Below are 22,104 nucleotides of genomic sequence, written 5' to 3'. Positions count from 1 at the left end.
CTCTAGTATATCAAATGCATCAGAAACACAAACACAAATAAACTTAACAAAACCTATGACAGCGTAAGTAACAGATAACAATGTTTACTCAATTATGGCATTATGTGGAACAGACCAGTAAGAGTAAACAGTAAGTAATTAGCACTACTAGTACACCAGTAGGCGTTTGAATTGGGTGATACTTAAAAAAAAAAATCTAAATCCTTAGACTGTGGACAGGCAAAATAATCAAAAGAGATATAAAGGCTTTCACTGTCTCCTTAATCTTTCCCTGAGTCCTTCTCTCTCTCACTCTGCACATGTAGTTGCTCTGCAATATGAAATAAGCGTGTTCAATAATCTGTACTTATAATTGTGCAGCCATCAGTTGTATGTTCCCAAAATCACAGTCCTACTACTGATCTTATAAATCATAAAAAAGCACATGTTGTTTAAAAAGGATAGCCTGCTGCCTGCATATTTAGTTTTGCTTATCTTTAACTTTACCTGAAGGTCCCTGCTCTGACTCAAACGCTGAACTGTCCACCACCTCTAGCTCAACAGCAGGAGCATTTACAGCACTAGTGCTACTGCTGCTTCCTTCGTCACCTTTTCAGACGAAACGAGACTTGACACAGCACAGCAGCACTTACATATTGTTGCTCGTTTGTTGGTTTAGTTTTATCGATTGTGATGATCTAAGTGATTTGGATGAAAGTGTTCGTCTGCCAAATTATTATAAATATAATGTAAATGTAATCCTGACCGACCTGTTCCCTTACTGGCGAACATGGCTGGGATTTTGCAGCAGCGTGCTGCGGCCAGGGCTTTTTTTTTTTTTTACGCTGACTCTCTGCTCCTCCTTTGCGTTTACGCTCCATTTTTTGAACGATTTAGTCAGATATACCCTGTCTCTGGATATGGCCAGATATTAGGCAGTGCGTCGCTGACGTTGGGTCATGTGATGTGGGAGTGTAATTTTCCCTCCTGATCTTCTAATCTTCCCCTCCCTTTCCATTGCCTGATTTGTAGATTGAGAGATCCGTCAATTAATTCGTAGTTATACACCAGCCTATCACATGCCAGGCTGATCGTCTGCACAGCGGCAGCCGGCAGGCCAGAACGACCGTCAGGCCACCGGGAAATGTCCCGGTGCTCCCGATGGCCAGTCCGCCCCTGCAAATGACCCTCTTGAAACTGCTTTTCAGTCACTTGTCCTTTGACACAATGAAAGTAGAGAAAACCTGTTAAAAAATGCAACTCTTAACGCAGGAAGGCAGTGTTTGAATTGTTAAAACTTTCGAAATATAGCTTAAAGTCTGCACTTCAATCAAATCCTGATAATAACATACGTATAGGTCTATCTGTTTTTCCATGTCAGTAATGGATATCCTTCTTTCATCAAAATTAAGCTTACATACTATTGTGTACTACATCCCAAGTCTTTATATCACTTTTACTGATGTAAAGAAGATCTGGGTTAATAATTGTGCAGTTCTTTATTTGCAGTGATAGCAATTATGATGATTATACAGTTCAAATTCTAGCCACTTGCCCCGGGCCCCTGGCCCCACTTGTTAAATTGGATAAATATAAAAAGGTCCCTAGATATAAATATGGGGTAGCAAACATTAAACATTTTTATCTGAAAAATGCCTATAGTAGAGGACTCTCTACATGGAATTTTGGCTTGTCTTGTCTGGGCCGAGTCCAGGACCATGGACAGAGGATGCATTCAAAATTCCAACATTGGCAACCTAATAAAACATCTAAAGGGACATGTGAAATGAAATAAAAAACACACATTAGCATTATCTTGCAAGAGTGTTTGTATTCACTTAATAATATTGGCACAATAGTCTTTTTTTGGATCCTGACCTCTGATCAAACATGCACAAATTCCTGTATTTTTACATTAAAGAATTTGGCAGACGCTGTTATCCAGAGCGACTTGCAGTGCTTCAAGTTTCATTATTAAATATATCCTTACACTGGCTCCAGTTTTTTGTGTGTGTGTGTGTGGGGGGGGGTGTATATTAACCCAAATACCTAAAAAAACAACAACAACAACAGATTGCCATTGACTCTGTTAATTACACCACCTAGGTGACAGAATAGAAAACAGTTCAGATTCATGCCCCTACTGTATGTATCCCTGAGAGATGGTGGGACCAGTCGAGCAGTGCTGGAGGAGCATGTTGCAGTTTGGGGTGTGAGTGCTATGAGTTAAGTGAGTGCCGGGCTGTTTTTAGCTTTGTAGGCAACCATCAGTGTTTTAAATTTGATGTGGGCAGCTCCAGGAAGCCAGTGGAGGGAGTAGAAAAGTGTTTGAGGGAGATAGGGATAGAATGAGGTGAGTGTCATCCGCATAAGAAGAAAAAGCCGTGTGAAGATATCACCTCATCAAGAGATCCCCTCCATGTCACCTCATACAACCAATTCTTTTGGTAGGAAAAAAAAAACACTGCCACGCTGTGCTGCAGATTCTATGGCTTGCGAAGAGAGACAAGAAAACCTTGTGGTTTACAATGCCAAACGCTGCTAAGAGATATTAGGATGGTAAATGGTCAAACCCAGTGGCTGAGTTGAGGTGGATGTTTTTTTAACTCTGCAGTTTTAGAAGAGTGTAGAAAAAATTCTGATATACTCGTTTATTCACTCATCGTCTATACTGCTTAACCCTGTATTCAGGTCGCAGGGGCCTGAAGCCTATCCCAGGGCATGAGGCAGGGTACACCCTGGACAGGGTGCCAATCCATGGCAGGTCACACACTCGCACACTATGGGCAATTTGGGAATACCAATTAGCCTAACCTACATGTCTTTGGACTGTTGGTCCCCTGAAAGCAGCCCTTTGAGGACGAAGAATCATTTCTGATGTAGAAGTGAAAACAGATTAATTTGTGTCTCACAGCTCTGGACTATGGGATGCATTTTTGCATGGCACAAGTATTGTGGGATTTGGCCCTGATTACTTACGTTGCACAAGCTTTTCAAGTGATAAAATTCATGGTGGGTGCAAAGCAAGAACTTATGATGTGAAGGGAAGAATTTCACTGTAAAGTAATGTATTTGTGGCACAAAAAAAATAAGGTAGATGCAACACACAAGTTCAAACTGATAAATGTTTTTAACAATATAAATGTGAAATAAAATGTAAAATTAAATCAAAACACCTAAATATTTTTACAGGGATAAGTTAATATTTACACTGCTAAAATAACAGCGCTGAAGTGGTATAAGTGAATTTTAATGTGCTGAAGTTTTAAGACAAAACTTAATTATTGTCTAATCTACTTTTTTATTTCTTTCACTCTCTGATTACCGAACTGGGAGTGTATTTGGGTGACGACAAAAGAAGTAAAAGGTGTAAACATAAACTTTACTTTAGCCTCTTTCCTATTGATTGCAATAAGATGAAATTACAGTAGATTTAGTTCATTTTGCACAAATCCCTAATAATTATCCACCAATCCAGTGAAAACCAATACTATATAACGTTGTTGCACCAAACAAAAAGTTTTTTAAAAAATTAACAAGTTCATCTTTGTTACAGCAATACATGTACATGGGCTTCAACCTAAAAATATATAAATAACTGATTAAATCAAAGATGATCAGATTATTTTTAGCTTTAAATGTTTAACTATTTCTACAATAGATACTTTAGCTAGTGTATGTGTATGCACATTACATTATAATTTCCCTTTACTGGAACTACAGCCGGAGCATGTTACAGCTCTGGGCAAAGAGTGAGCTCCATAAAGACATGGTTTGCCATGGTTGGAGTGAAATAATTTGATTGGCTTGCGCAGAGCCCTGGCCAGAACCACAATAAACACCTTTGGGATTAAGTAGAATGTTGATGTGTGTTGGGTCTCCTTTCATGACATCGGTGCCTGACATTACTAATGCTCTTGTGGCTGAATGAGCACAAATTCTTACAGCCACATTCTGAACCCTAGTTGATGTTTTTATGACAGCAAAGAAGAGAATAATTATTGAGTGGGATGTTCAGCAAGAGAATATAATTGTAACAGTCTGGAGTCCACAAAGTAGCAATGTAGCCTTGATGGATTATAGTCTACTCTCCAGGGTCCGGGTTCGATTTTCGCCTTGTGACCTGCATGGTCTCCCCGTGCTTGATACGTTTTCTCCAGGTCTTCATATGTGTGTGAGTGCATGTGCGATGGATTGGCATCCTGTCAAGGGTGTACTCCGCCTCTTGCCTTAAGTCTTCTGGAATAGTGTTCCAGGCGACCCTGTATACAAGATAAAGCAGTAATGAAGATAAGCGAGAAAGGTGTAAACATAGTGTTTTAAAGAGTGGCCTCTTCATTGTATTTTTTTATCTACATGTTTATCCTAGCGATATGTACCAGACACATAAGAATGCAAAAAAGGATCAACACATAAAAGCAAACCTTGCTGAACTGTGTGAAAACATCAAATAACTTAACATTGCAGGATGGTCTCCAAACTGTTTCCCCTAGGATTACTTTTCCTCGTTATGTTTTATCCTTTGAAAAAGAGAAGAACAAACCCTGGGTCTGTGTTTTTTTTTAATACACCTCCCATGAGAATACAGTAAAGTGCAAATCTTGTGCAGCTGCGTTCAAACGTGGTTTAAAGACGCCACAAGTGAAAACGCGTCCCCGTGACACTGGGTCGTGACGTCACAACCCCATCCCCTCCAGGCAGCGTGCACAATTCGAGCTCATGCGCAGTGTGCGGGTTACTGCAGCTTCTAGAGAGAGCCAGCGCAACAGCGAGGTGAGGGGACTGAAGAGAGAGAGAGAAATATCAATAAACTCCGATTTACAGCAAAGAACTTTATACAGCGGTGCAGTATTGACCGGTTTACAGCTGTAGACCTCACACGTGGATTGTGTTTGCTTAAACTGAAAGTGTTTACCGACGCCGTTAGCAGGCTGGCTGTTACCGCACATAACTGTCGGAAGTACCGTAATGTTCATGCTAACCAGCTACACCATCGCACACTAACCAACTACAGCTAGTTAGCCATTTCTGCGGTAAAACCGTGTGAAATTGTCCATAAGCGTTAGTAATAATTACAAGTGAATTTTTTTTTGCCCTGGTTGATGTTAAAGTTAGCTAGTCTTTCGGGTAATGAAGTAGCGCTAACACAGGGTAGAAGTGCTGCTTATTTATTTGTTTGTTTTGTTTGTTTGATTGACAGCGAGTCATTGTTGTCTTCTGTTCTCTGTGTAGAAATACCTTAAATATAATGTCTAAATTGCATATGCACAAGGGTCGAATTTTCAGGGTTTATTGTTATGTGTTATATGTATTTTCTGATTAATTAATTAAAGCCATAACAGTTTAGACTTAATGTTAAAGGTGATCCCAGGCTTGACCTCCTGTCTTTAGTCTGCCTACACGTTAAACACCAACTCGTTCATTCACTAAAGACAATTCGAGAACACCAATAAGCCGACTCTTAACGTCTTTGAATTGTGGGAAGAAACCAGAGTACGTGGAGGAAACCCACCAAGCACACAAGACCCTGGAAAATGCGAGGCCACAGCGCTGACCGCTACGCTACCCTTATGCCAGGCTTAATCTCAGTTCTCTCTTTACAATACAATTGCTATAATGTGTGTTTTTTTAATTAATACTAAGATTTTTTTAAGTAGCTTATTAAACCCTTAACAGTTTACTAATTTTGTTACCACAGCATTAGATAAGGCCTGAGCCCTGTCTTCAGTCTGCTTTCATTTAACTTCAACGTGTCAACTTTAACTATAAATAATCTTTATTAAGAAGTTATATTGATTATTGTAATCCTCAGCCATATTTTCTTCAGATCACAGAAACGGTTAAAGATGACTACCTCTTGGAGCGATCGACTTCAGAACTACTCGGATCTTCCTGCCAACATGGATGGCTTGTCTATGAAAAAGTACAGACGAGAGGCCTATCACAGGTAAATCCGCGCAATATATCTTTAAGAGTTGAGATGAGCTGTTTTTTTTTTGTTTGTTTTTTTTACAATAAATGCCAGATTATAATTTATCATAGTCTGGATTACACTCTCATCCAGTTAAAATGGACTTAGATTATGTTGTAAATGTGCCTCTGCCATAATCATGCTGTCCAGACAGGAAGGAGGCCTGGCTCTAGTTTAGACATTATTCACAGCCACATTCTGGTGGGAAACCTGTAGGATCCTTTAACAGCAATCCCAGTACTGTATTGCCTTTAAGAACCTTAATCAGATTGTTCAGGTTAATTGTTATTGAAACTAATCATATGATGCATAAACTGTAACTTTCTTTAACCTAATCCAAACTAATCATAATGCTTAAAGCAGTTTTGCAAAGATAAGCAAGGATATAATAATCCACGCCAGGGTGGAGCTTTAGCACTTTAAATGAGATTACCTTACTATAATTCATTAAGTGTTATTTAACTTTTACCACAGCAATTTGCACCTCCTGTAGTATTTAATTAATGATGGATCACGCTTTATGACAGGTGTAGTTTTATGTAATGTTATATAATAATCCACAAGAGACATTCATGTTGTCACTTGCTCTATAGAGCTCTTGCAGTCAAATTATCCACAATTAAAACACATTTTGTTTGGCAGTCATGCCTGCCACAGATAACATCACCGAGTCAAATAATGATGACTCGGTAGCTAAATTTACCCCCACGGATTTTGACACACAGTGAAAGAGCAGATAACAGCGTATATTGAGAACTTCTGTCACTGGATATTACTGATGTTTATCAAGCTCCAGCTGTTCTTTGCAACACGTTTATGATATTTATAGCCATTTCATCAGGTATGAGTTAATCATAAACTGACATTTAGTAAAAACCAAAACGTTTTAACAGAACGCCAGTGTAGTTTACATCCTTACATTATTAAACATGTCAGTTCCTGACCTATTTTTCTTCCTACCTTGCCATCTATCTACTCTGCTATCTGATTGATTGAGGTTGCTGCGGGTAAGCTCACATCGGTGTGTTTAGGATGTATAATAAAACCGATTTACTTAAAAAAAATAGTGTGACAGGATTTCTCTTGGCAGGAAGTAGGAAGACAGGTAGTAGGTGTGAGTTTACTTTATTTAGCACCTGTTTGTCAGTAGGACAGTTTGTCACTGTTTTTCAGGTTTTAATCTCATATTTTGTGGCATTCTCCATGTGCAACAACTGTCAGACATGTGAAAGTTCAGACAGATTGCAAGACAAAATGATAGCTGGCTTAGTTTTACATCAGGTCTGATGTCACATGCAAGAGCTCTATATCAGCTATAAACATTTCCTTCCTTACAAACCACTCTTTTTTTTCATTTTGTGGTGAACATAACAAATAAAACAAAGCTTGTCCAGATCTGCCTACTTGTATGATTCTTGCATGCAGCGTATGAGAAAAAAAAAAAAAATATATATATATATATTATTATTATTATTATATTATTTTTGTAATTGTACATAGTACAAATCAAACCTCTTTTTTATGGTCTAAAATTGCAAAAATAGGCATTTTATCACACTTGAACCTAAACCTAAAGTACAGTTTAGTAAATGTCTAACAAACATCATTTCTTTGCTTTGTCTTTATTCTTTTTAAGCATTACCCTTCAAATTACGCTACCCTTTTACCCTGTGCCCTAAGAAAATGCAGTCAGCAAGCAGACACTGGACCTTTTTCGAGTTTCTTTCTAGAATGTCCCCTAACAGAAATAGTCACCCATCATTAAAAAAAAATCCCTTATTATTTGCCTAAGCCTATGTGGTTTGTGTGCCATGCAAGTCTTTGTAAATGATTTGTTACTATAAAAATAATGATGTGAAAAACTAGTACATAAATAAAAAATGTATGCACACTAGTTGAATTTAGCTTCGCTGTGGTATAATAAAAAATAACAGGTCATAACAATTCGAGTAATATCAAGAGCTTTTGCTCATTTTTCTCATAGGATTATTTGTTCTTTATATACATACATGTATGTACTGCCCAGCTAAATAAAGAGTCACCACCTGGATTTAACTAAGCAAATATTAGGTGGTTAAACTTCTCATTTCTTAAACAGTCATGTAAGAAGACATATCCTGTGGTTGTGGCAAAGATGTAACTTTGTTTCAGATGGGTCAAATTATTAGCCTGAATTAAGCAGAGAAAAACAACTGAGAAGATTGCTGAAACTAGTAAAATTGAGTTAAGACCTGAAAATTATGCATGAAAAATCTGGGTAGAAAATAGTGGGGTAGCATCATCTTCAAATAAGAAATGTTGCCAGAAAAAGATTTTAATTGTGTTTGATCGGAGATCATTGTTTCTGTTAATGGAAATGGCATATTTTAAGATGGCGATGCCAGGATTTCTTAAAGTTTAAAATGTGAAAGAGTGGTTAAGGGAACACGAGACTTAATTTTTTACACATGGATTGACCACTACAGAATCCAGACCTTAACCCCATCGAGAATCTTTGAGATGTCTCATCTTCAATACAAGATCTTTGGGAGAAATTAATGCCACAGTGAATGGAAAAAATGTTGATACTGCATAAGCTTATTAAAATTAGACCGCAAAATTGTGCCATAATCAAAGCAAAAGTCGGTTTAATACAAACTTAGAGTGCATGACGACTTTTAGTAGGGCAGTATGTATGCATGTATGTATGTCAAACATGGTTCTGACTGATAGGGTAGAAACATTTTATGAGCAGCAATGGAAATCTAAACACTACCCTCTTGTTGTTTAAGCAAGAAGAGCTAAATCAAAAAGCAAATAAATGAGTCGTTTGTTTTTGTGTTCACTAATCAACACTCCAACACTGTTCTTACTATGCAGTGGAAATTAGCCATAATGTACATACTGTAGTAATGTATAGTACATTTATTCCTTTATTACAAAGCTTGCCACAGGAACTGGCCCAATGTCATCCTGCTATGAGGTATGCGAAAGTTTTGTCATTGACCTGAAGTTTTGTAAGTGATGAAATATCCACCAAAATCATCACCTTTTTCTAAACAGACTTCATCTGTACTCACCCGGCTCTGTGGTGTGGCCTTACTTAGGTGCCTGTAGAAAGACCACTTTTTGGTCTTATTCGAATTTCATATGTGTGAGACCTTTCCTTCATTTTCTCACTTTAACATTTAATAAATCATCTCGCATAATGTTGGCATTTAAGTGTCACTTTTGCAGAAAGGTGATTATTTAACATCACAGATCTCATCAGTATTTTTTTTTTCTTTCTGTGTTAAATGGAGTGAATCATAGTTGACATGGACGTGTTAAAAACCTTCTTCCTTGTTTTATCTTTCAGTGTTATATTTGTGTGTCATCAAATGTAATTAGGGATAGCCATAAGATTTTTTTTCTTCAAATCTTTGGCTAGTATAATACCAGTTTACCAGTATATTACACATCAGGTGCAGTTCATACCTTTTTTCTTTTTTCTTTAGGCATTTTTAATTTTGCTACAGTGCAATCTTTTATAGCCTACAACAAAGGTAGTTCATTAATAAGCCACAGTTTGTAAATATTCTGTCTACAATTCGTGTCAAAATCCCTTTAGTGCAGTCTTTCTTTGTTGTGTCTTACTTTCTTCACTAATGAACTCATGTTTAAACCAAAATTATATAAGGTGTGTTCAAGTTAAACTGGGACTTCTGATGCAGAATAAGAAAAGTAAAAACTAGCTTTATTTCTCTATTAAATCCCCTACTACACTAATGCATTATCCCAACAATTCACTAGTGCTTGGATGCTATCAAGGTAGAAAGATTTTTCAGTATACCAGACCTACGATCAGCCTGCCTGCTTCCCATCTGAAACACTGGCCTCCCAGGAACTTAAATAATTGCCCAAACATGTGGAAATGGATTGGAGAGAGGTCAAGATTAGAGACGTAGGAATAAGTCCTAGCCAATTTCCTGTAATGTCCAAGTGTTGGGCACGGAGCCAATTAAAAAAAAACATTTGCACCATTCACGTTTAACTGCATCTAAAAAGTCTCATCACCATGTGTGCTTGAGGTCTTCTGTAGTTTTATGCTTTCATTTACTAGAAAGTTCATTAGTGCTGGTCTGACTTGAATGCCCCTCATATTATGTCAGCTAAACATACTTTATAACTGATGTTCTCTCCACAGTTATTTCTGTCTTATTTCACATTTATTCTTGTCTAGTATGTGTGTTTAAAGGCACCAAAAAGAGAGGAAGGTAGTGTGTTTACTGTAGGGCTGCTGAAGTATTAGCTTGTCATCAACCTGGGATTTTATTAGCTACCAAACTAATTTTATCATTTTTGGTCCTCAGAGTTTTTGTCAACAGAAGTTTGGCAATGGAGAAGATTAAATGCTTTGGTTTTGATATGGATTATACCCTAGCAGGTAAGTATTTTTTTTTTTCTGTTTGCCCATTAATTCAGTTTATTTTAAACTAAGCTCCACTATGTTCACATTTGCATTGCAGTCTGTCAATACAGTCAAACCTGCATATATGCTCTTCTAGTGTGGTTCACTGTAATAATATCTGAGTTGGTACTGAAATAGTGTCACTTAATCCATGCTTCTTACAGAGTGATGTACAGCACAAGGAGCAGATGTACAGCGCCTTGCGAAAGTGTTCATATCATTTAAACTTTTCCACATACAACTAGAAACGTAAATTTATTTTCTTGGGGTTTGTGATAAACCAACACAAAGTGGCACATAATTGTGAAATGGAAGAATAATGGTGAATGATTTATTACAAATAAATATCTAAAAAAATGTGGTTTGCATTTACTTGTAAGTATTGCAGCTGGAATTGCTGCAAAAGATGGTTCTCCAAAGTATTGACTCAATGCAAGTCTTTTGAGGTATGTCTCTACCAGCTTTGCACATCTACAGAGATTCTAGACATTTTTGCCCAACCTTCTTTGCAAAATCGCTCAAGCTTAGTCAGATTGGATGGAGAATGTCTGTGAACAGCAAATTTCAAGTCTTGCAACAGATTCTCAATTGGGTTTAAGTCTGGACTTTGACTAGGCCATTCTAACACATCAATATGCTTTGTTCTAAACCATTCCACTGTATCTTTGGCTGTATGCTTAGGGCCATTCTACTGCTGGAAGGTGAACCTACAACCCAGTCGCAGGTCTTTTGCAGACTCTAACAGGTTCTTTTAGGATTGCCCTGTATTTAGTTCCATCTTGCAATCAGCTCTGACCAGCTTTTCTATCCTTTCTAAAGAAAAGCATTCCCACAACATGATGCTGCCACCACCATGCACAGCGTTTTCTTTGCCACACATAGCATTTAGCATTTAGGCCAAAAAGTAAAATTTTGGTCTCATCGGACTATTTGCTGTGTCTCCCACATGGCTTGTCGGAAGCTACAAACGGGATGTCTTATGGCTTTTTTTCCCACAATGGCTTTCTTCTTGCTGCTCATCCATAAAGGCCAGATTTGTGGAGTGCACGACAAATAGTTGCTTCTCTGAATAAAGCTTCCCTTGCCTGGCCTGTCAATTTTGGTGGACGGCTATGTCTTGGTAGGTTTGCAGATGGCCATACTCTTTCCATTTTTGGATGATTGATTGAACAGTGCTCTGTGTGATGTTCAAGTAGGGCTGCAACTAATGTTTATTTTATTAATCGATTAATCTGACTAATGATCGATTACTCGGATAAAACTAAAAAATGAGAACCATTCATTTCCAACCCATTATTTAAAAAGAGAACAAAAATCTGTAGAACGTGCACAAACATGTTTCTCCTTGAGCTGTTCTAATAACAATAAAATAAAATAATCGACTAACACAAAACACATAGACATGTATGCTTTACATCTGTCAAATATATACAGTGGAACCTTGGATTACGAGCATAATTCATTCCGGAAGTGGGCTGGTATTCCAAAACACTCATAAACCAAATGTAATTTTTTAAAACACTCATGGAATCACTGCTGTAAAAAAGTAAAAATAAAACAAATTAACCTGCACTTTACCTTTAAAAAGAATCGCGACAGAGCAGTGTTTCTGTGTAAAGCCGAGAGAAAGAGTGTGTGTGTCTGTGTCTGAAGGCAAACGTAGGAGGGGAAAGAGCAGCCTAAGCCTTGAGCAGAGAGAGAACATGGATTTTTAACGTCTTTAATTAGACTTGCTTTGCTATAATCAAATGTCTCTGCGTCGCGCAACACAACGAATCGATTATGAAATTCGTTGCCAACGCTTTTAGTGATCGATTTTTATCTATTTTATCGATTCGTTGTTGTAGCCCTAGTTTAAAGTTTGACGCTTGGGATATTTACCTAACCCTGCTTTAAACTTTGTTTGTTCACTAATGTGAATGACTTCTAAAGGGAGTTGCATCTACTGGATTTTAGTTAAGGGTACAGAGTAAAGAGTGCTAAAAACGAATGCATGGGACACCTTTTCAGATTTTTATGTGTAAGAAATGTAATATTTTTCTTTTAATTTACAATGGTGCGTCAATTTGTATCGGTCTATTACATAAACATCCCAATAAAATATTTTTACATTTGTGGTTGTAACATGACAAAATTTTGAAATGTTCAAGGGGTATGAATACTTTTGCAAGGCACTCTGTTTTTGATTATTTGATTATGTTTAGAGAAAACTTACATTAATGGAAAAATCTATGTGTGTGTGTATATATATATATATATATATATATATATATATATATATATATATATATATATATATACAGCAAAAAAAAAAAACGTCCCTTTTTCAGGACTTTGTATTTTAACAATAATGTTGTAAAAATCCAAATAACTTTACAGATCTTCATTGTAAAGGGTTTAAACAATTTTTTCCATTCATGTTCAATTAACCCTAATCAATTAATTAACATGCACCTGTGGAATGGTCGTTAAGACCTTAACAGCTTACAGAAAGTAGGCATTTAAGGTCAGTTTTAAAAATGCAGGACACTAAAGAGACTTGTCTACCGACTGTGAAAAACACCCAAAGAAAGATGCCCATGGTCCCTGCTCATCTGCGTGAACGTGCATTAGGCATGCTGCAGGGAGGCATGAGGACTGCTGATGTGGCTAGGGCAATAAATTGCCATGTACGCACTGTGAGACGCCTAAGACAGCGCCACAGGGAGACGGGAAGGACAGCTGATCATCCTCGCAGTGGAAGACCACATGTAACAAGACCTGCACAGGATCGGTACATCCGAATATCACACCTGCGTGACAGGTACAGGATGGCCAAAACAACTGTCCGCAATAGGCAGTCCATGAGGAGGAGATGCTCTGCAGTACTTTAAGCAGCTGGTGGCCACACCAGATACTGACTGGTACTTTTGATTTTGAGCCTCCCTCATTCAGGGACACATTGTGAAACATTTTTAGTTTATGTCTTATGGTGTTGACTCTTTTAGTGTTCATACAAATATTTACACATTAAGTTTACTGAAAGTAAAAACAGTTGAAAGTCAGAGGACGTTTCTTTTTTTGCTGAGTGTGTGTGTGTGTATATATATATATATATATATATAATATATATATATATATATATATATATATATATATATATATATATATATATATATATTATTTTTATTTTTTTGGCTGGGCAGTGTATTTTAAGAATATTTTTCAAGTTCTTTGCTTTTCTAATACAAGTGCAATTTCTTAGCATTTTCTTAAGCATCTAAACTGATACTGAGCTCCTACGTGTTGTAACTGTCAGTCATAGCTGTAAATGCAAACGTTCCAGAAGTGAAGAGCAGGTTGTTAAATATAACATTTTATAAAATAGAATAGCGGGAAATAGAAGCGCGTACATGTACACATTACACATCAGAGTATATAAACAGACATAGATATCAATCCCTTGGCAGTCTTTATTCTCCTAGTTTATTGCATGGTGTTTTATTTAATAGCAAAACTCAAACTTGTACTAAAACAGGAACAAAAATACAATGCCTTTAGTCCATCTGTACTATTAAAATAAACTGCAATTCTTTTGTGTTTTTTTCCATCCTTGACACCATGTTTCTGTTCTTATATTTTTCACAAATACCAGCTTGTTTTGCATATTTCTAAACATATTGTTTGAACTATATTTACAGTATACAAGTCTCCAGAGTATGAATCTTTAGGATTTGACCTGACAGTGGAGAGGCTGGTTTCCATTGGCTATCCACAAGAACTTCTAAATTTTGTTTATGACCCAACCTTTCCAACCAGGTAAACTCTAAACTGGTTTTCTGTTAGCATTTTTAATGTTTGTAGGCCACTATGCTTGAATGTATACATTTACAAAAGATACAGTACTTACAAAATAAATATCTGTTTTCTAAAAAAGTTCTTCAGTACAGTTGAATGCATATGTTCAGAAATATTATGGCTACAATTACTTTAGTATCGGTCTTTTGCTTCTTACAGAGGCCTGGTGTTTGATACGATGTATGGGAATCTGTTAAAAGTAGATGCCTATGGCAACATTTTGGTATGTTCCCATGGGTTTAACTTCATGCGTGGGTGAGTAACCATGAAATAAAAAAAAACTGAAGGACTTATTTGTTTCTGTGTTCTGGGAGCAATGGGCTAAATATCGACCACCAGATTCAACTTCAGTTTGCACGCCTCATGTTGCTTTATATTATTGCTCTGTTTTTTTCCTTATATTGTAAATAAGCTCTTAAATTTTTTTTTTTTTTTTTTATGTTTCTGCTCTTGGTTAGTAACCATAGTGAACTATGACAGTATCATTCTTCAGTAACGTAACAACAGATAACAATACTAAAAATACTGCTATAGGTTTATGTATGGAAACATTTTACAGATGAGCAGAGAGCTATATGTTGTACTCTAAATGGACTGTTGATTGCAGTGTTGTTCTTACAATTTTTTCTGGCTCAAACTAACACATGAATGTTTTTGCCTGTGGTGTTTACCAGATCTTAGAAATCAGCTGGTTCATTTGATGTTGGCTAAATAATTGTTTTTGCTTTGTTTCTCTCTTTTTGTCTCCTATAGTCCAGAAATTCGAGAACTATATCCAAATAAGTTCATCCAGCGTGGCGATACTGAACGATTCTACATCCTTAATACACTGTTTAATCTCCCTGGTAAGGCACTGGTTCCAGTCTTTGACACTAATTAATGCAGAGAGGATGTATCATTCACCCAGTATATGTGTTTCTTCCCCACCCCACCCCCCTTGTCCAGAGACCTATCTTTTTGCGTGCTTGGTTGATTTCTTCACCAACTGCTCCAGATACACTAGGTTTGTTGATATTATTGATAATGATCATCTCTGTTTTGTAAGAACTACTTTTCTACAGATGGAGCTTTCAGCTTCTATGTAACAAAGCTCTACAGTTTAGACTGAATGTCTAAATGTGTGTTGATTTATTATTAGAACTGAGTTCTGTTGGAATTCTCTATAAACAGAGTTGGGCATAAGGGTCATTTTACTTTTAATAAAAAAGATTTTACTTTTCAACAGTTGCACTGTTGGCCATAAACATTATCATGTTTGATATTCTTCTAAATAAATTTTTCGGTAGTAAAAATGTATTCATCTTGTTCCCCAAAGCTGTGAGACTGGTTTTAAGGAGGGTGATCTCTTCATGTCCTACAAGAGCATGTTCCAGGATGTCAGAGATGCAGTTGACTGGGTCCATTTCAAGGCATGATCCTTTACATTTTACAAGACATGTATTTATCAAAGTTGCATTTCACATAAACTGACAAAAAAGAAAAAGTTGATACCTGTGTTGTTTTTTTTTGTTGTTATTTTTTTAGGGTTCACTGAAAGAGAAGACTGTTGAAAACTTAGAGAAATATGTGGTGAAAGATGTGAGTAAACACAAGTTGCAGTTTGAGGAAATGCATCTTGTTAGGCAATTCAATCTTTTTTTTTTTTGTTGTGCTGAGCATTTGTTTTTGTTTCCCCCAAGGCCAAGTTGCCTTTGCTTCTTAGTCGCATGAAGGAAGTTGCCAAAGTTTTCCTGGCCACTAATAGTGACTACAAATACACTGATGTAAGTGGTTCAACATGTTGTCTAAAATACACACACCTTTAAAAAAAAAAATATATATATATATATATATATATATATATATATATATATTTTTTTTTTTTTTTTTTTTTAAATAAATGTATTATGTTATTACATGCAAATTATGCCATGTGATCATGTGTTTTTATGACCTAAAATGTAATCTTTTTCTAATAATTTTTTTCTGTCCCTTTATTTTCTTTCACAGAAAATTATGACGTATCTGTTTGACTTCCCTCATGGTCCAAAAGTAAGCTGAAACAAAACATTATCCCCTTTTAATGGTGATATAGTAACTTTTGCATAAATCAAACACAGCTGTGGTTGAACAATTAATGTGCTATAGTAATGAGCCTTGTTGCTTGTGTTCCGTTCAGATTGGCACATCTCATCGACCTTGGCAATCCTACTTTGACCTCATTCTGGTTGATGCCAGGAAGCCTTTGTTTTTTGGAGAGGGCACAGTCCTGAGACAAGTTGATACAGTAAGATGACAGCACTCCTTACTTCCCCAGTGCTGCATTGTATCCACATTATTTTGCAGCTATAAATACAAATCATTATGAGTAATATAATGTTGAAACATGAGATGTATATTACCTGTCTTTGATGGTCTTTTATTCCTTGTTACAGACCACTGGGAGACTAAAGATTGGAACTTACACAGGGCCACTTCAGCATGGCATTGTGTACTCTGGTGGTAAGTTACACATGATATTCTAACAGTATGGCCAAAACACATGCTTTAATATTTCATCGGACCACCTTTAGCTTTGATTACAGCCTGTATTTGCTATGGCGTTGTTTTAACACACTTGTGCAATGTCACAACACTTATTTTCATCCAGGGCTAAATTTATTTTTTTAATTTTGTATTAAGGACAGAAGGGAGGAAATGCTTTGTAAAGCCTTAATTAGCAGAGCCTTTTAGTGAGGCTGAGGTCAGGCCTCCATGGTGTCCAATTCACATGTGGCAAAAGATTCCTCATGCTCCCAGAATCTTTTTCACAAAGCTCCATTGATATGATGATACCCTGGTTATTCAGTACATTCAGGTCATGAGCTGACTTAATTATTATTTTTTTTGCCACAACTTTACTGAGCCTAGATCTGACCAACTGAAGCAACCCCAGATCATAACACTGCACTGTGCATGATGTATGCCACACTGTATGCACTTCCCCTCTTACACCCAACACCCCAATCACTTTGGAATGGGGTCAACTTAAACCACACAACCTTTTGTCATTATTCCAAAGTGCAATCTTTCTCCTCAACACTCGTGTTTAGTCACAATCCTGTGAGTTCTTGTTGCATTGTGTGTAGAAATGCTCTTACTTTTCACTGCGGAACATAGCTGTGAATTCTACTGTAATTTTTTTATGATGCAACTTTAAGCATTTAAGTGATTTCTGTTCACAATCATTCCTGTTTTATTTCCCACCACATTCCTTTTACAAAGTTGATGGTTCAGTGTTAACTTCCAGGTTTAAATATTGCATTTGGGAAATGTTTTTTACCAAATTCCAGTAATGTTGGTATTTTCTCTTTATAATTTGCTTGATGTAGGAATATAATAAATTGTCCTTTCTTAAATGACACACTGACTGAGTAATATTGTACATTTGAGTGATGTAAAATGCTGTGCTTTTTATGCAAGTATGCTGAATAATATTTACATATTGTTTGCTGCAGGATCCTCAGATATTGTATGTGATCTACTAAGTGCTAAAGGTAAAGACATCTTGTACATCGGAGACCACATTTTTGGCGACATCCTCAAGTCTAAGAAGCGTCAGGGCTGGAGAACCTTCCTTGTGATTCCTGAGTTGGCTCAAGAGCTGCATGTTTGGACTGACAAGAGTGGTTAGTTTCGCTTTGCTTCTGAATCGTTTAAAATTTATCATAATCTATACTTCAACTCATTTCTTCTGCATTATACAAAATATTATGCTTTTTTTCATCTTGTTTAAAGTTTTTCATCCTATGTTCAAATAAATGGAAATCTTTTGGCACAGAAGGAAAAAATAATAAGGACCTGTTTTTGTGTATGATTACAGAGTTAGCTAGAATAATTTGATTTGATATAAGTGATGTTGAGCTTTGTGTTTTTTGACTATATTTCCCTGCCATTTTTACAGCTCTTTTTGAGGATCTACAGAGTCTGGATATTTTTTTGGCAGACCTATATAAGTAGGTGTCTCTGAATGTTTTGGTTTGCCTTTTAAATTTCACACAAGGACATCCATTGTTCTTAAGCCCTGGCATGTACAAGTAGCGGTCAATTTAGACTTGGACTTTTGATTGTTCAGAATAACGGAACAAAGTTATTAGAATAAAGGCTACCTTTCTACATTTCTCTATATACTCTCATGCTACACTAATGCACTTATCCCGGTGTTTTATTAGTGCTTAGCTACAATTAAGGAAGTAGCTTTCTTCCTTGAGCAGTTCCAGGAGGTAATTGCTTGGAGCGAGGTCAGGACTGAAGGGAGATGTGGCAACAACTTGCAGCTGGGTTTTAGTAATGTGGAAGTGGCAGTATGAGGTGTCCTGCAAAAAACTAAATGTTTTTGATGATCAAACCAAAATGTATTTTTTCTGTTAATGGAAGTCCCAGGGAGGCCAGCATTTTAGCAGTGACTTTAGTTTGAAGCAGGCAGTCCAATCATCACACTAGTGTAAAACACTTGAATAAGTGATTTATTGTGGCACGGGATTATTTAGAGAAATATAGGTAGTCTTCACTTTGAGTGCTCTGTTATTCTGCACTACTTAAAGTGACTTCAAACTTGAATAAAGAAATCAACTTGTGTCTGTTTTAGGAACATCAGTTAGCAGGTGCTCTCACATCTTCATCTGCATGTGTGTTTGCTCCCACTTTCCTTTTTTTTAGTTCTTAACCCTCTATTTCTGCTTACAGGCACTTGGACAGCAGCAGCAACGAGAGACCCGACATTAGTTCACTTCAGAAGCGGATTAAGGTCTTGAACTGTAGTTATTTTATTTGGAAGTTAGCTAGTTCAGTTTCAGCAAACATGACTGAGAATCATGTATAACTTTGTATCTGATTTCCACAGAAAGTAACACATGACATGGACATGTGCTATGGGATGATGGGTAGTTTGTTCCGCAGTGGCTCTCGCCAGACCTTGTTTGCCTCTCAAGTGATGCGCTATGCTGATCTGTATGCTGCCTCTTTCATCAACCTACTTTACTACCCCTTCAGTTACCTGTTCAGAGCTGCCCATGTGCTGGTGAGTGTGTGGATTCGTGGTCACATATCTTCATTGGAATGGTGTTTGAAGACTTACATGTAGAGCCCTCTGCTGCCTGGAAGACAAATTGCAACTTTAATGAAAACATTAACAATTATTTTATATTTTTCTTTTTGAATATACTTGATTAAATCCAGTATAATGTGTGTATTTGTGGATATTATAAATTAAAGTAACGGTACTCTGATTGGTTGTTCAAAAGCTGCATTCTCAGTCAGCAGTTATTTGGAATTTCTTTAAAACTATAGTAACAGTGATTGTGTTAAAATAAATTCTGTTTCTAAACATAATCATGGGTGAAACCATGTCTTAATTTGTAAGATTTTCTTTGGTATTTTTTGTGCGTTTAAAATATCAGCACAGTCCTCATTGTCTACCTCTAGCGTTGCAGTTACTATGGTTACCACTCCAAAGACGACATGGGATTTTCCACCTGTCATATCAGCACTATGCTTAACAGGAATTTTTGCTTTTCATGAGGTTCAAAGTGAGAGGATTAACATTTTTAATCCTTATTTATGTACTTATTTATAACAGAACTGTCTATAAATCTGCAAAGAGCTAGACCCCTGACCACTGTGCTCATAATTAATCCTTGTTTTGTTTTTGGTTCAGATGCCACATGAGTCCACTGTAGAGCACACTCATGTAGATATCAATGACACAGAATCTCCAATGGCAACACGCAATCGCCACTCTGTGGACTACAGAGACCATGAGTGTAAGAAGCACCAGCTGACCCGCTCCATCAGTGAGATTCAACCTCCTCACCTGTTCCCCGTGACACCACAGGAGATCACACACTGCCACGATGAGGATGATGATGAGGAGGAAGAGGAGGAGGAAGAGTAAGATTGGAAAGTGATCAATGCAACCATTACTTTAGGTCTTTAGGACCTACAATTTATTGAGAATTATAATTTTTTTTATTTTATTTTATTTTAAGAATTTTAGTTGTGTAATAAAGCTAAGAAGCTTTGAGGGTGCCTTCTGTTGTTTAGGCAGTCTTGTGCAAATGAGAGTCACATTGGAACCCACAGTGCCACCATCAGAGTCCAGTTTCCTCTTCTTGCCTTAAGGCCAATAAGGGAGCAGCAGCCTTCCTTCTTAAATCTATGGAGACATTATTTCTGTTGCCTGTTACCATGACTTGATGCATGATATTAAGGGAACAAATGCAGTATTTGCCTTATCGGACCTGCATTTTTAAGCAGAGCCTTTAAAAATATGTGCATGCAATGGCCTTACTTTTTATGTGAAAAAGTAAACCCATAATGCATGATGGGAACTGTACCTATCTCATATAGTCAGTCAAAGCTTACTGTAACAAGTGTTTAGCACAGGCAACTTCACTTTTTGTTGTTTTTGAGTGAGGGGAAGTAATATAGCTTTAAATGGTTTTATTAGAAAACTGCTGTACAACTATATCTGAAGCTTCTAAGCACAAAGACTCCCATACTATGCATCTCTTTTTTTTTTTTTTCTTTTCTTGAATGCAACCAAAGGGGTTGAATTACTCAACAAGTGCACAAAGAGGGACTAGTGAGAGAGAGAAAAAAAACTGTCCCACTGTGAATTATTCTTGTGAATTGTGGTCCAGCCAAACCATATATACTGAAGTGACTTGTCCATGCCTGTAGACCTGGATCTGCTATTTTCATTACAGATTTACTATTCTTTTTCTTTTAAATAGTTGCATAATTGATAGATTAATGTTTATTCTTTATATTTTGATCTAAAACTGTTGCTTAAGTTCTGTTGTGAACTTTTTTTTTTTTTTTTTGCCTGTTAATTGTGGACAAATGGATCAAAACCACAATGTGAGCATTACAATAGTGCTTCAGAGAGCTCAGACCATAATGAATACTGAAATTTTAAATATAACTGAATTATATTGTAGCCAACTGTTTAGAAACGTTTCGACAAAACAAAAGTTTAAAAATCAGTAACAACCAAGAATAAGAATGATGGTTATGAAGACTGTATCTATGGTTTGTTTTTTTAATTGCCAGATTTTTAAATCACACCACAATTACTGTTTGCAGTGCATAAATTAGATTAGTTTTTCTTTCCTTTTTTTACTGACTGAGCTGCTGTAAACCAGTCCCTCTTTTTCCAATTTATTTTAATCTATCATGTGTAGGTTAAGGAAGTTTTTTAATAAAGGACATTGTTTATTAGCATGTTATCTATTGTGCAGCAAGTTAACCAGAACTGTTTACTGTGCAAGCACTAAAACTGCCTTCATTTATGTCCTTACAGATGTAACTACTGGAGCATGACCTCATTTTAACATGCACATTAGCCTCTTTTTTCCCCGACAGCAGTATCACCTTGGCCGAGTCATGGAAACGGCTATATATTACGAGGAAAGGCAGTGTGTTTAATAGCATGTAATGAGTGACGCACATGTAAATTGTTGTGAAGCCCATGCTGCATGCAGCCACTTCCACAGTGAAACTGGGCCTTATCCAAATGCAATCACAATGAGTGTGCATAAATAGTAGCTTAACTTTTGATTTTCTCAATTGCTTTCTCAACTACTTGCTACAACTTGGTTTCTTTGGGCAATTAAGTGTTCACAAAGTGGTGATGTTAAAGTTGTGGTGGAGGAAACTTCAGTCAAGTTATCTGTTCTCATGCCTCACACACAAAAAAACGCTTTCAAGCTTTGTTTGCATTTGTTATATTTTGCCCTATTCATTTTACATAATTAAAAAGAAAAGTTGGATAATGTTGAAAGTCTTTAATTTCACTGCTGAAATAAAGTTTTAGTGATCAAGCCATTGCATTAATTGCACTTTGTTGTTATCTGTTGCACATCGGCAA

The 22,104-nt window shown here is 36.6% G+C and overlaps 1 protein-coding gene across 1 annotated transcript; it reads left to right on the top strand.

The window, feature by feature from the left end:
• The first annotated feature begins 4,668 nt into the window (after positions 1–4,668).
• Positions 4,669–22,057, top strand: nt5c2a (5'-nucleotidase, cytosolic IIa). Its single transcript, XM_053501882.1, has 18 exons — positions 4,669–4,752; positions 5,807–5,926; positions 10,282–10,355; positions 14,060–14,177; positions 14,376–14,471; positions 14,970–15,061; positions 15,162–15,219; positions 15,532–15,625; positions 15,741–15,794; positions 15,896–15,979; positions 16,206–16,247; positions 16,375–16,482; positions 16,631–16,697; positions 17,693–17,863; positions 18,139–18,190; positions 18,921–18,981; positions 19,078–19,254; positions 19,891–22,057. The coding sequence occupies exons 2-18, from the start codon at positions 5,826–5,828 to the stop codon at positions 20,125–20,127; spliced, it is 1,686 nt and encodes a 561-aa protein (XP_053357857.1). The 5' UTR covers positions 4,669–4,752; positions 5,807–5,825; the 3' UTR covers positions 20,128–22,057.
• Positions 22,058–22,104: the final 47 nt, after the last annotated feature.

The sequence above is a fragment of the Clarias gariepinus genome, chromosome 8 (genome assembly GCF_024256425.1).
Source record: "Clarias gariepinus isolate MV-2021 ecotype Netherlands chromosome 8, CGAR_prim_01v2, whole genome shotgun sequence".
In the NCBI taxonomy this organism is placed as follows: Eukaryota; Metazoa; Chordata; class Actinopteri; order Siluriformes; family Clariidae; genus Clarias; species Clarias gariepinus.
This window is presented reverse-complemented; position numbering and strand designations above follow the sequence as displayed.